A 15,103-nucleotide genomic window follows, 5' to 3' on the forward strand; every position below is an offset into this window, starting at 1 on the left:
TAAATTTTCATTTTTGTCTATTTGATTGTTTTTGTAGTACACACAATCTTATGAAATCTACTTATATAAATATGAAGGTTGTATTAGAGGAGATTGCACTAGGTGAAGCTAATGTGGCTATTATGATGCAAAAGATTGTGGAAATTAATGATCAAAACTTAATAAGCATGGTTCAAATACTGACGTTGGAGATCAATACCACCATGCTCAAAATCTTCATCAACTCTGAATATGCATACATATGTTAAATTTAAAAATTGCTTGGATTATTATGTTTAAATTTATCAAAAAAATATTTATTCCAAAGTTTGAATTATTATGCTTGGATTATCCTCATGTTTTCAGGTTTATTTTTTATTCATTTTTGTATCCTCAATTATCCGTCTCTTTATTATGATACATATATTTTGTTTCAAAGTAGTACTATGGTTACTATTTTCAATGGATAATTAAACAATTATAATCTAAACCACTAAAAAAAGACATAAATTAGTATCTTTACATTTGTCTTTGGCATGTCCATAAACTTTGAAATCAAATCTTGCAAAACACTTATATCTTGCACAACACTTGAAATAAGATAATAATTTGGAAGCACATATGATTGAGAAAGAATGAATGTTAAGTAGTGACGGAGGAAGAAAGAGACACGTGCGTGCGTGCGTGATATAATTTCCAAGTAATTTTAAGGTAATTTTTTTTTCAATTTACTATCTCTTTCACCTTCTGTCTTGTACCATTTTCATGGAATATTCTCATTTACTTTTTACTTTTTTCTAGGGTACAATCTTATTTGCTATCGGGTTCTTCTTGGTTGTCATTATGGGATGGCGTTTTTGGGGCATGATTATGGAGGGTTATGTGTTCTTCTTACTGTTGAGGTAGGTTTAGTGGAATTTTAAAGAAACTCTAATAATTTGTTATCTCTATGTTCCTCAAATAAGACTTCCTTATTTGTGAAGTGTCCTTAACCATTGGGTGGAATTCCACTATACAATTGTTAATGAAATCAATTAATGGCATTTAACATTTTGTTGATGTTTTATCGTTAATGGAGTTGGTCTTGTTTTCATTCTAGGTTGGAGGTAATGCAAATTTGCTCGAGCATCGCTTGACAATTGAACAAAATGGTCTCGTTATTAATATATTTATCTATTTGCCAATATGAAATGACAATTTGCTTTTTGTGTTTAACGCGCCATGTGATTTCCAGACATTTTAATTCTAACTGTTTTTTTTTTTTTAATATAAAAAAATTTCAAGGGTGCTAGAATAGTTGCAAGCTAAAAGGAATATAATTTCAAAAACACGCGGCGACATAAATTCTGAGATCTTTTTTTTTGTGAATTTTCATTTTTGTATTTTTGATTGTTTTCGTAGTACACCCAATCTTACTAAATCTACTTATATAAATATGAAGGTTGTGTTAGAGGAGATTGCACTTAATGAAGCTAATGTGGCTACTATGTTGCAAGAGATTGTGGAAATTGACTATCAACTTAATAAGCATGGTTTAAATACTGACGTTGGTGATCAATACCAGCATGCTCAAAATCTTCATCAACCATCAATATGCATACATATGTTAACTTTAAACATTGTTTGGATTATTATGTTTAAAGTTATCAAAATATATTTTTTATTCACTACGTGCGTGCGTGCGTGCGTGATATAATTTCCAAGTAGTTTTAAGGTAATTTTGTTTACAGTTTATTGTCTCTTTCACTTTCTGTCTTTTACCCTTTTCATGAAATATTCTCATTTACTTTTTACTTTTTTTCTTGGGAACAATTTGATTTGCTATCGGGTTCTTCTTGGTTGTCATTATGGGATGGCGTTTTTGGGGCATGATTATGGAGGGTTATGGTTTATTCTTACTGTCGAGGTAGGTGTAGTGGAATTTTAAAGAAACTATAATGTTATATTAAAGTATGTTAGCATACTATTAGCTAAAGATGGATCATATTGTGCAGTGATTTCTGGCCTACAATAGTTTTTATTTTTTTACTGAAGATTATTGCTCTTTGCGGGTTACTTCTAGAACAATTTTTTCGATCGGGACATATTTGTGATAAATTGGAATGTTTTTACATCTCATAATCCAACTAAGTCTTCGTTGAAGCACTTTATGCATTGGAATGTTATTGGAATTATTACCACTTTTTTGGAGGAGTATGAGAATGTATTTGATGTACGAATCTCAATCAACCTGTATTCTTTGTTTTGGATCACTTTCTTTTTATGTGAGTTCATAGTTTGTTTTGGGTCTCTTTCTTTTTTCTTATTTAACATTTTTTTTTTTCAAATTGTTTGAACACAATCTTCAAACTGATTATCCCAAAAGTAGAACTTGTTTCAATTTTGATTTTCATTATTGAAAACACCTTCAAAAGCATATTTTCAACAAACATTTTCAGATTTCCAACTTCATTTTTTATACCTTTTCGCCTCTTGTATTATCCCAGAAGTAGAATTAATTAATATATAAAGATATCAAGGGTGCTAGAACAGTTGCAAGCTAAGAAGGATCTAATTTCCAATTCACGCGGCGACATGAATTCCGAGATCTTTTATTTTTGTGAATTTTCATTTTTGTCTATTTGATTGTTTTTGTAGTACACACAATCTTATGAAATCTACTTATATAAATATCAAGGTTGTATTAGAGGAGATTGCACTAGGTGAAGCTAATGTGGCTATTATGATGCAAAAGATTGTGGAAATTAATGATCAAAACTTAATAAGCATGGTTCAAATACTGACGTTGGAGATCAATACCACCATGCTCAAAATCTTCATCAACTCTGAATATGCATACATATGTTAAATTTAAAAATTGCTTGGATTATTATGTTTAAATTTATCAAAAAAATATTTATTCCAAAGTTTGAATTATTATGCTTGGATTATCCTCATGTTTTCAGGTTTATTTTTTATTCATTTTTGTATCCTCAATTACCCATCTCTTTATTATGATACATATATTTTGTTACAAAGTAGTACTATGGTTACTATTTTCAATGGATAATTAAACAATTATAATCTAAACCACTAAAAAAAGACATAAATTAGTATCTTTACATTTCTCTTTGGCATGTCCATAAACTTTGACATCAAATCTTGCAAAACACTTATATCTTGCACAACACTTGAAATAAGATAATAATTTTGAAGCACATATGATTGAGAAAGAATGAATGTTAAGTAGTGACGGAGGAAGAAAGAGACACGTGCGTGCGTGATATAATTTCCAAGTAATTTTAAGGTAATTTTGTTTTCAATTTACTATCTCTTTCACCTTCTGTCTTGTACCATTTTCACCTTCGTGATTTATACATTTTTAATACATATTTTAAGTTTAAACATTGCTTGGATTATTATGTTTAAATTTATCAAAAAAATATTTATTCCAAAGTTTGAATTATTATGCTTGGATTATCCTCATGTTTTCAGGTTTATTTTTTATTCATTTTTGTATCCTCAATTATCCATCTCTTTATTATGATACATATATTTTGTTACAAAGTAGTACTATGGTTACTATTTTCAATGGATAATTAAACAATTATAATCTAAACCACTAAAAAAAGACATAAGTTAGTATCTTTACATTTTTCTTTGGCATGTCCATAAACTTTGACATCAAATCTTGAAAAACACTTATATCTTGCACAACACTTGAAATAAGATAATAATTTTGAAGCACATATGATTGAGAAAGAATGAATGTTAAGTAGTGACGGAGGAAGAAAGACAAAACGTGTGTGCGTGCGTGATATAATTTCCAAGTAATTTTAAGGTAATTTTGTATTCAATTTACTATCTCTTTCCCCTTCTGTCTTGTACCATTTTCATGGAATATTCTCATTTACTTTTTACTTTTTTCTAGGGTACAATCTTATTTGCTATCGGGTTCTTCTTGGTTGTCATTATGAGATGGCGTTTTTGGGGCATAATTATGGAGGGTTATGTGTTCTTCTTACTGTTGAGGTAGGTTTAGTGGAATTTTAAAGAAACTCTAATAATTTGTTATCTCTATGTTCCTCAAATAAGACTTCCTTATTTGTGAAGTGTCCTTAACCATTGGGTTGAATTCCACTGTACAATTGTCAATGAAATCACTTAATGGCATTTAACATTATGTTGATGTTTTGTCGTTAATGGAGTTGGTCTTGTTTTCATTTTAGGTTGGAGGCAATGCAAATTTGCTCGAGCATCGCGTGACAATTGAACAAAATGGTCTTGTTATTAATATATTTATCTATTTGCCAATATGAAATGACAATTTGCTTTTTGTGTTTAACGCGCCATGTGATTTCCAGACATTTTAATTCTAACTGTTTTTTTTTTTTTAATATATAAAGATTTCAAGAGTACTAGAATAGTTGCAAGCTAAGAGGGATATAATTTCCAATACACGCGGCGGCATAAATTCTGAGATCTTTTTTTTTGTGAATTTTCATTTTTGTATTTTTTATTGTTTTCGTAGTACACACAATCTTACGAAATTTACTTACATAAATATGAAGGTTGTGTTAGAGGAGATTGCACTTAATGAAGCTAATGTGGCTACTATATTGCAAGAGATTGTGGAAATTGACGATCAACTTAATAAGCATGGTTTAAATACTGACGATCAATACCAGCATGCTCAAAATCTTCATCAACCATCAATATGCATACATATGTAAATTTTAAACATTGCTTGGATTATTATGTTTAAAGTTATCAAAAAATATTTTTTAGTCACTACGTGCGCGCGTGCGTGCGTGATATAATTTCCAAGTAGTTTTAAGGTAATTTTGTTTTCAGTTTATTGTCTCTTTCACTTCCTGTCTTGTAACCTTTTCATGAAATATTCTCATTTACTTTTTACTTTTTTTCTTGGGAACAATTTGATTTGCTATCGGGTTCTTCTTGGTTGTCATTATGGGATGGCGTTTTTGGAGCATGATTATGGAGGGTTATGGTTTCTTCTTACTGTCGAGGTAGGTGTAGTGGAATTTTAAAGAAACTCTAATGTTATATTAAAGTATGTTAGCATGCTATTAGCTAAAGATGGATCATACTGTGCAGTGATTTCTGGCCTACAATAGTTTTTTTTTTTTTTTTACTGAAGATTGTTGCTCTTTGCGGGTTACTTCTATAACAATTTTTTCGATCGGGACATATTTGTGATAAATTGGAATGTTTTTACTTCCCATAATCCAACTAAGTCTTCATTGAAGCACTTTATGCATTGGAATGTTATTGGAATTATTACCACTTTTTTGGAGGAGTATGAGAATGTATTTGATGTACGAATCTCAATCAACCTGTATTCTTTGTTTTGGATCACTTTCTTTTTATGTGAGTTCATAGTTTGTTTTGGGTCTCTTTCTTTTTTCTTATTTAACATTTTTTTTTTCAAATTGTTTGAACACAATCTTCAAACTGATTATCCCAAAAGTAGAACTTGTTTCAATTTTGATTTTCATTATTGAAAACACCTTCAAAAGCAAACTTTCAACAAATATTTTCAGATTTCCAGCTTCATTTTTTATACCTTTTCGCCTCTTGTATTATCCCAGAAGTAGAATTAATTAATATATAAAGATATCAAGGGTGCTAGAACAACTGCAAGCTAAGAATGATCTAATATCCAATTCACGCGGCGACATGAATTCCGATATCTTTTATTTTTGTGAATTTTCATTTTTGTCTATTTGATTGTTTTTGTAGTACACACAATCTTATGAAATCTACTTATATAAATATGAAGGTTGTATTAGAGGAGATTGCACTAGGTGAAGCTAATGTGGCTATTACGATGCAAAAGATTGTGGAAATTAATGATCAAAACTTAATAAGCATGGTTCAAATACTGACGTTGGAGATCAATACCACCATGTTCAAAATCTTCATCAACTCTGAATATGCATACATATGTTAAATTTAAAAATTGCTTGGATTATTATGTTTAAATTTATCAAAAAAATATTTATTCCAAAGTTTGAATTATTATGCTTGGATTATCCTCATGTTTTCAGGTTTATTTTTTATTCATTTTTGTATCCTCAATTAACCATCTCTTTATTATGATACATATATTTTGTTATAAAGTAGTACTATGGTTACTATTTTCAATGGATAATTAAACAATTATAATCTAAACCACTAAAAAAAGACATAAATTAGTATCTTTACATTTCTCTTTGGCATGTCCATAAACTTTGACATCAAATCTTGCAAAACACTTATATCTTGCACAACACTTGAAATAAGATAATAATTTTGAAGCACATATGATTGAGAAAGAATGAATGTTAAGTAGTGACGGAGGAAGAAAGAGACACGTGCGTGCGTGATATAATTTCCAAGTAATTTTAAGGTAATTTTGTTTTCAATTTACTATCTCTTTCACCTTCTGTCTTGTACCATTTTCATGGAATATTCTCATTTACTTTTTACTTTTTTCTAGGGTACAATCTTATTTGCTATCGGGTTCTTCTTGGTTGTCATTATGGGATGGCGTTTTTGGAGCATGATTATGGAGGGTTATGTGTTTTTCTTACTGTTGAGGTAGGTTTAGTGGAATTTTAAAGAAACTCTAATAATTTGTTATCTCTATGTTCCTCAAATAAGACTTCCTTATTTGTGAAGTGTCCTTAACCATTGGGTTGAATTCCACTATACAATTGTTAATGAAATCAATTAATGGCATTTAACATTCAGTTGATGTTTTGTCATTAATGGAGTTGGTCTTGTTTTCATTCTAGGTTGGAGGCAATGCAAATTTGCTCGAGCATCGCTTGACAATTGAACAAAATGGTCTCGTTATTAATATATTTATCTATTTGCCAATATGAAATGACAATTTGCTTTTTGTGTTTAACGCGCCATGTGATTTCCAGACATTTTAATTCTAACTGTTTTTTTTTTTTTTAATATCAAAAAATTTCAAGGGTACAAGAATAGTTGCAAGCTAAAAGGGATATAATTTCCAAAACACGCGGCGGCATAAATTCAGAGATCTTTTTTTTTTGTGAATTTTCATTTTGTATTTTTGATTGTTTTCGTAGTACACACAATCTTACGAAATCTACTTATATAAATATGAAGGTTGTGTTAGAGGAGATTGCACTTAATGAAGCTAATGTGGCTACTATGTTGCAAGAGATTGTGGAAATTGACGATCAACTTAATAAGCATGGTTTAAATACTGACGTTGGTGATCAATACCAGCATGCTCAAAATCTTCATCAACCATCAATATGAATACATATGTTAACTTTAAACATTGCTTGGATTATTATGTTTAAAGTTATCAAAATATATTTTTTATTCACTACGTGTGTGGGTGCGTGCGTGATATAATCTCCAAGTAGTTTTAAGGTGATTTTGTTTTCAGTTTATTGTCTCTTTCACTTTCTGCCTTGTACCCTTTTCATGAAATATTCTCGTTTACTTTTTACTTTTTTTCTTGGGAACAATTTGATTTGCTATCGGGTTCTTCTTGGTTGTCATCATGGGATGGCGTTTTTGGGGCATGATTATGGAGGGTTATGGTTTCTTCTTACTTTCGAGGTAGGTGTAGTGGAATTTTAAAGAAACTATAATGTTATATTAAAGTATGTTAGCATGCTATTAGCTAAAGATGGATCATACTGTGCAGTGATTTCTGGCCTACAATAGTTTTTATTTTTTTACTGAAGATTATTGCTCTTTGCGGGTTACTTCTAGAACAATTTTTTCGATCGGAACATATTTTTGATAAATTGGAATGTTTTTACTTCCCATAATCCAACTAAGTCTTCGTTGAAGCACTTTATGCATTGGAATGTTATTGGAATTATTACCACTTTTTTGGAGGAGTATGAGAATGTATTTGATGTACGAATCTCAATCAACCTGTATTCTTTGTTTTGGACCACTTTCTTTTTATGTGAGTTCATAGTTTGTTTTGGGTCTCTTTCTTTTTTCTTATTTAACATTTTTTTTTCAAATTGTTTGAACACAATCTTCAAACTGATTATCCCAAAAGTAGAACTTGTTTCAATTTTGATTTTCATTATTGAAAACACCTTCAAAAGCATATTTTCAACTAACATTTTCAGATTTCCAACTTCATTTTTTATACTTTTTCGCCTCTTATATTATCCCAGAAGTAGAATTAATTAATATATAAAGATATCAAGGGTGCTAGAACAGTTGCAAGCTAAGAAGGATCTAATTTCCAATTCACGCGGCGACATGAATTCCGAGATCTTTTATTTTTGTGAATTTTCATTTTTGTCTATTTGATTGTTTTTGTAGTACACACAATCTTATGAAATCTACTTATATAAATATGAAGGTTGTATTAGAGGAGATTGCACTAGGTGAAGCTAATGTGGCTATTATGATGCAAAAGATTGTGGAAATTAATGATCAAAACTTAATAAGCATGGTTCAAATACTGACGTTGGAGATCAATACCACCATGCTCAAAATCTTCATCAACTCTGAATATGCATACATATGTTAAATTTAAAAATTGCTTGGATTATTATGTTTAAATTTATCAAAAAAATATTTATTCCAAAGTTTGAATTATTATGCTTGGATTATCCTCATGTTTTCAAGTTTATTTTTTATTCATTTTTGTATCCTCATTTATTCATCTCTTTATTATGATACATATATTTTGTTATAAAGTAGTACTATGGTTACTATTTTCAATGGATAATTAAACAATTATAATCTAAACCACTAAAAAAAGATTCTTTTTAGTATCTTTACATTTCTCTTTGGCATGTCCATAAACTTTGACATCAAATCTTGCAAAACACTTATATCTTGCACAACACTTGAAATAAGATAATAATTTTGAAGCACATATGATTGAGAAAGAATGAATGTTAAGTAGTGACGGAGGAAGAAAGAGACACGTGCGTGCGTGATATAATTTCCAAGTAATTTTAAGGTAATTTTGTTTTCAATTTACTATCTCTTTCACCTTCTGTCTTGTACCATTTTCATGGAATATTCTCATTTACTTTTTACTTTTTTCTAGGGTACAATCTTATTTGCTATCGGGTTCTTCTTGGTTGTCATTATGGGATGGCGTTTTTGGAGCATGATTATGGAGGGTTATGTGTTTTTCTTACTGTTGAGGTAGGTTTAGTGGAATTTTAAAGAAACTCTAATAATTTGTTATCTCTATGTTCCTCAAATAAGACTTCCTTATTTGTGAAGTGTCCTTAACCATTGGGTTGAATTCCACTATACAATTGTTAATGAAATCAATTAATGTTTTCAAATTAAAAACCAATTCGGTTCAATTTTTTCAAATTAAAAACCATTTCGGTTCAATTTTTTCAAATTGAAAACCAATTCGGTTCAATTTTTGAATGGTTCTAATTCAGAAGTGAACTTTGTCTCCCCTTAATCTATTCAACTAATGTTTCAAGTTTCACTTATTTCTGTTTGTATTTGGTCTATTCCTTGTTTTGTTTGTCTTCGAAGAGAAAGTGGAACTATCATCTTTTAATGATGACGATCATGTGGTCTTTATTACGCCGACAAAGATGTATTTCGAAGTTCAACACATATATGAAGATATTGAGCTTCAGTTAACAAAGTTGAGTATGGAAGGACACATTATCCACTTTAATTTGTGGAAGGATTCCACAAAGAAACTCACGTGGAATAATTTCAAAGTGCCTTAATAGCATGTTTTAGAGGAAATGAGGAATTGAATGATTAGAAGCAAATAATTCTTGGGTTACTGGAATTGAAGGTTTGTGTTGTCGTTGTAATGGCGTTGGCATCTGCTCCATCAGTGCCTTGCAAAACAATTCAAAGTCCTTATCTTGGGAGAAGATTAGACCCCTTAACGTTGCAAGAAAGATAATCTCGTTAGAAATTGAGACAGAAATGTCCAATATAGAAGCAAACTTATAATGTCCAATATATAACTTAGTTACATTGGTTTATTCAAATTATGTCATTTAATTATTGGTGAATTAATTTGATAACATGAAAACATAATTTAAATTTTTCTGCTAAAAAAACTAAAATCTATAGCCAACTAAAACATAAATCAAAGTATTTATCTCAAATTAATGATATTGAATTGTTTTAAAAAAATAAGCACGAGAAATTATAACAAAATAAATAAAAAAGCATGTGGAGGTTGTATTTAAGTCCTAAACTCTATGACATTTATCATCTAAAAGAAATAGGAGTAAATCAAAGCTCAAATATGATATACATCTAAATTGTTGGTAAAATGGATTCCTTTGAGATGGATGATCAGAAAAGTAAGTGGAATATGATATTTTTGTTCTTGTATCAACAATAATGGTATTGTATAAGTAATCTACTTTCTCTATTGCTTGCATGTAATTGTATAAAAATGAAATATCATTGAGGCATATAATTCTATAAATTAGTCATCATAGTCATTAATTAGTTTTTCGGTGGAAGAGTATATTAATTTGATTTAAGTCTATTATTTTTTTTTAAATGTTTTGTCCTATTCCCTACCTTGTGGATTTCTTGAGGTCTTAATGTTTAAAAGTAGATGTCATATGAGCCGTTTGGCTACACTTTGTGCGAAGCATTGCTTGATTCGATTCAATCATGTATAAGTTACTTTTGTTTATTACATATTTGGCCTCTACTTCTATCCTATTTTATCAACTTATTTACAATTGTTATCTTATTATACTTAATGTATGTGATTGCCATGCAATACAGAGTTTGGATTAGCATTCACTGGTTTCGGTATATTTTTATCTTTTTTTGGGATTATCTTATTCTTCAACAAGGCATTGCTTGCCATGGGAAATGTAAGTTTTATTCTATGACAAATTTCTTGCTTAAATTATATTTTGCTTAGTATTAATATCTATTTTAATGCTCTGATATATTTGTGTTACTCAAATAAGACCCTATTTGTTTGTGGAGTGTCCTTAACCATTGGGCTAAATTCTACTATGCAATTTATTATGAAACAAAGTAATTTTAAGGTAATTTTGTTTTCAATTTATAGTCTCTTTCACTTTATGCCTTGTACTCTTTTCATAAAATATCCTCACTTACCTTTTACTTTTTTCAAGGGAACAATCTCATTTGGTATTGGATTCTTCTTGATTGTCATTAAAAGATGGCCTATTTTGGGTATGATTATTGAGGCTTATGGGTTCCTCGTACTATTAAGGTTTAGTGGAATTTTAAAAATTTAATGTTGTATTTAAGTTTGTTAGTATGCTATACACTAATGATGGATGATAGTGTGCAGTGATTTTTGGCCTACAATAGCTATTTTTTTACGGATGATTCGTGTTCTTGGTCGGTTGTTTCTACAACCATTTATCCAATTGGTATGTATTTGTGATACATTGAAATGTTTTTACCTTCCAAAATTCAACTAAGTCTTCTGTGAAACATCTTAGGCATTTATTATGCACTAGAATGTTATTGGAATTAGTGTAAAATGTTTTTACCTGTGTTCTACAATGTTCCTTTTCTGTCATTTCCTTAATTTTTGTGTCTTTGCAGACTGCTAACTCCTATTAGAAGACTGCTATACACGAGAATAAAAGCAAGTAAAGAAAGGGAAATGAGAACTCAGTTGATGAGAAGGATTCACCAAATGTGTTGCCTCCTGCAGAATCCTATTGCTCTATGGGTGAGATTTTATCTTCAATGGACGCTAACAACAATTAAACCAGGTTCTGGAAAGCATACCGGTAAAGCTAGTAGCAGAAGCTTCAATGTGCTATAAGCCAATAATTGAGAGGTACAACGTGCAGCGGTGTGAGGCTTGAGGGATGTGGCATGCAGCGGTGAAAGGTTGACACTAAGATTTTGTCTTCTTGAGGAGCCTATGCTCTTTCAATAAAATAACCAATTTCATTCGAATAATTTACTCTACTCTATCAATACATATGTTATTATATTGTATTTATAATAAAATGATAAAGTTTTCAAAACATACTATTTTACTGCCTTAATTATGTTATGGTCCATCATACTGTTTGGCAGAAGCATTGTTTTGATTCAATTAAATTTGTATAAGTTTCTTTCGTATATTACATATTTGTCCTCTACTATTATTCTATTTTTTTAACGTATTTACAAATGTTATCTTATTATACTTAATATATATGACAAGAATGCAATACAGAGATTAAGTAAGGATTAACTAACTTCGATATATTTTTGTTTTTCCTTGAGATTTTCTTCTTCTTCTTTGACAAGGCATTGCTTGTCTTGGGAAATGTAAGTTTCATTCTATGACAAGTTTTTGGCTTAAGTTATATTTTGTTTGGTATTAGTAACATTTATTTTAATGCTCTAATATCTTTAAGTTGCTTAAATAAGACCCTTTTTTATTTGTGGAGTGTCCTTAACCATTGAAGTGAATTCTATTATGCAATTTTTAATAAAAGGAATTAATTTTAAAGTAATTTTATTTTTAATTTACTTTTTTTTTCACTTTTTGTCGTATACCATTTTCATGGAATATCCTCACTTACCTTTTACTTTTCTTCAAAGGAACAATCTAATTTGGTGTTGGGTTCTTCTTGATTGTCGTTAAGAGATGACCTATTTTGGGCATGATTATTGAGGCTTATGGGTTCACCATACTATTCAGGTTTAGTGTAATTTAAAAAAATAAAAAAAATCTAATATTGTGTTTAAGTATGTTAGTATGCTATCAGCCAATAATTGAGAGGTGCAGCGTATGGGCATACAGCAATGTGAGTAGGAAGGAATGTTGCATGCGGCGACAAGAGGTTGGCATAAAGATTTTTGTCTCTTTGAGTAGTCTATGCTTGAAACTTTTGATGTAATTTATTTTCATGTTTCAATAAAATAAACAATTTCATTCCAATAGTTTACTCTACTCTATCAATTTGTATGTTGTTAGATTGTATTTATAATAAAATGATAAAGTTTTCAAAACATATTTTGTTTGGTATTAGTAATATCTATTTTAATGCTCTGCTATCTCTAAATTGTTCAAATAAGATCCTCTTTATTTGTGGATTGTTTTTCACCATTGGTTGAATTCCACAATGCAATTCTTTATGAAACAAAGTAATTTTGAGGTAATTTTATTTTCAATTTATTGTCTCTTTCATTTTATGTCTTGTACCCTTTTCATGAAATATTTTCACTTATCTTTTACTTTTCTTCAAGGGAACAATCTCATTTGGTATTAGATTATTCTTGATTGTCATTAAGGGATGACCTATTTTGGTCATGATTATTGATGTTTATGGGTTCATCATACTATTTAGGTTTAGTCGAATTTTACGTTGTGTTTTAAGTTTGTTAGTATGCTTTAAGTTAACGATGGATGATAGTGTGTAGTGGTTTTTGGCCTACAATAGCTGTTTTTTTACTAATCATTCGTATCGGTATGTTATTAAAATTATTACCACTTTGTTGGAGGAATATGATAATATATTTGAAGTATGAATCTCAATTAACTTGTATTCTTATCTTTTTTATTAATCGTTATTTGTTGACTTTTGGTGATTCTCAAAACAAGTATTTTTCATTTCTTGACTCAATTTTGGAGCCAATTTTATTTCTATCGGTTGTTTTAGGAAGAAAATAAATAGAAATGTTCCATTTCATCCGATTCTCGGGTTGAAAACTGCGGAATTGAAGATTCAGTCGATTACAATAATATAGATGTGAAAGATAACGGTTACCATAATGTAGAGAATAAAGTTGATCAAGAGACGGATGAAGATGTTGCACATGTTCATAGTGGAAAATTAAGTGAAAGTAGTAATGGCTATACTGACAACGAACTTTATGATTACAATGTTATCTTATGATGCATCAATTTCATCCATTATTCTGAACCTGTGTTTTATTTTGATATATTTTTATTTATCAAACTGAAATTAGTATTCAATTTTTGTTCTCTTTTACCATGATGTAGCAAACACATTTATGTTGTGGTCAACACACACCTATAAATACTTGAGATTGTATTTTTTGATAATGTTCATAACAATTTTTGAAGGAACCATAGAGTTGGAACGTCTGTGGTAACCGTGTTATGGGTTGAAGGAACCATAAAGTACTACACAATGAATAAGATATTAAACATGGCACCGCATGAGTTGTGTAGTACCTTATATTAGATATTTTTCTCAATATTTGCTTTTTACTTATCTTTGCTATTGTTTTAAGTAGATTTTTGCTTGGTTGTAGTTACCTCTGCATCTCGTGATGGTGTATATTATCTTCTATCTTTTGCCAAAAAAAATAATTGTGACGTTTTGCTATGTAGTTATGTAATTATAATTACATGTACTTTTTTTCTCAATCATCACATACTTCGAACATGTCACGTGTAAACACGCTATATTTAAAAAGTTGCAACTTTTTGTGTGATTTTTTCTATTCTTTTTTTAAATTACTTTGTTTAAGTTATTGATATAGTTTTGATGGCAAATTGTAAGTTTTTTAGTTTTCAAAACCTATTTATCAAACAAGTTTTTATATTTTCTCAATTCTAAAATTGTTTTCAAAAATAGAATTACCAAATAAGTTTATTTAAAATTTATTTTTTTTAAATATATTTTAAAAACTAAAACTTATTTAAACAAGCCCTTACTCTTTTATTTTTCTTTCAAATATATTTGACTTTTGTAACGTCATCTACATTGGACCTTAAACGTTTTTCTCCTTGGATTAATTTTTATCATCAAGGAGTGATATTGGCAAAGAGATCTTTGTCTCATTTGAGGAGTTTGTACTCTTGAACTATTTATGTAATTTGCTTTAATGTTTCAATAAAATAACCGATTTTATTCCAATAGTTTACTCTCTATCAATTTATATGTTATTAAATTGTCTTGATAATAAAATGATAAAGTTTTCAAAACATACTATTTTACTGCCTTGATATTATGGTAAACATTGTTTTGATTCGATTAAATCATTTATAAGTTATTTTCGTATATTATATATTTGGCTTCTAGTACTATCTTATTTTATCATCTTATTTACAACGGTTATCTTATTATATTTAATATATGTGATTGACATGCAATAAAGAGATTGGAATATAATTAACTGGTTTCGGTATATTTCTCTCTTTTCTTGG

General features: G+C 29.4%; 1 protein-coding gene across 1 annotated transcript; it reads left to right on the forward strand.

Moving 5' to 3' along the window:
• Positions 1 to 10,252: 10,252 nt before the first annotated feature.
• Positions 10,253 to 11,752, forward strand: LOC101497685 (vesicle transport protein GOT1-like). The gene is made up of 6 exons (XM_004491243.1): positions 10,253 to 10,283; positions 10,723 to 10,814; positions 10,914 to 10,994; positions 11,085 to 11,185; positions 11,267 to 11,348; positions 11,639 to 11,752. Exons 1-6 carry the CDS (start codon positions 10,253 to 10,255, stop codon positions 11,750 to 11,752), a joined length of 501 nt encoding a protein of 166 aa, XP_004491300.1.
• Positions 11,753 to 15,103: the final 3,351 nt, after the last annotated feature.

This window comes from Cicer arietinum, chromosome 2 (assembly GCF_000331145.2).
Source record: "Cicer arietinum cultivar CDC Frontier isolate Library 1 chromosome 2, Cicar.CDCFrontier_v2.0, whole genome shotgun sequence".
NCBI lineage: Eukaryota > Viridiplantae > Streptophyta > Magnoliopsida > Fabales > Fabaceae > Cicer > Cicer arietinum.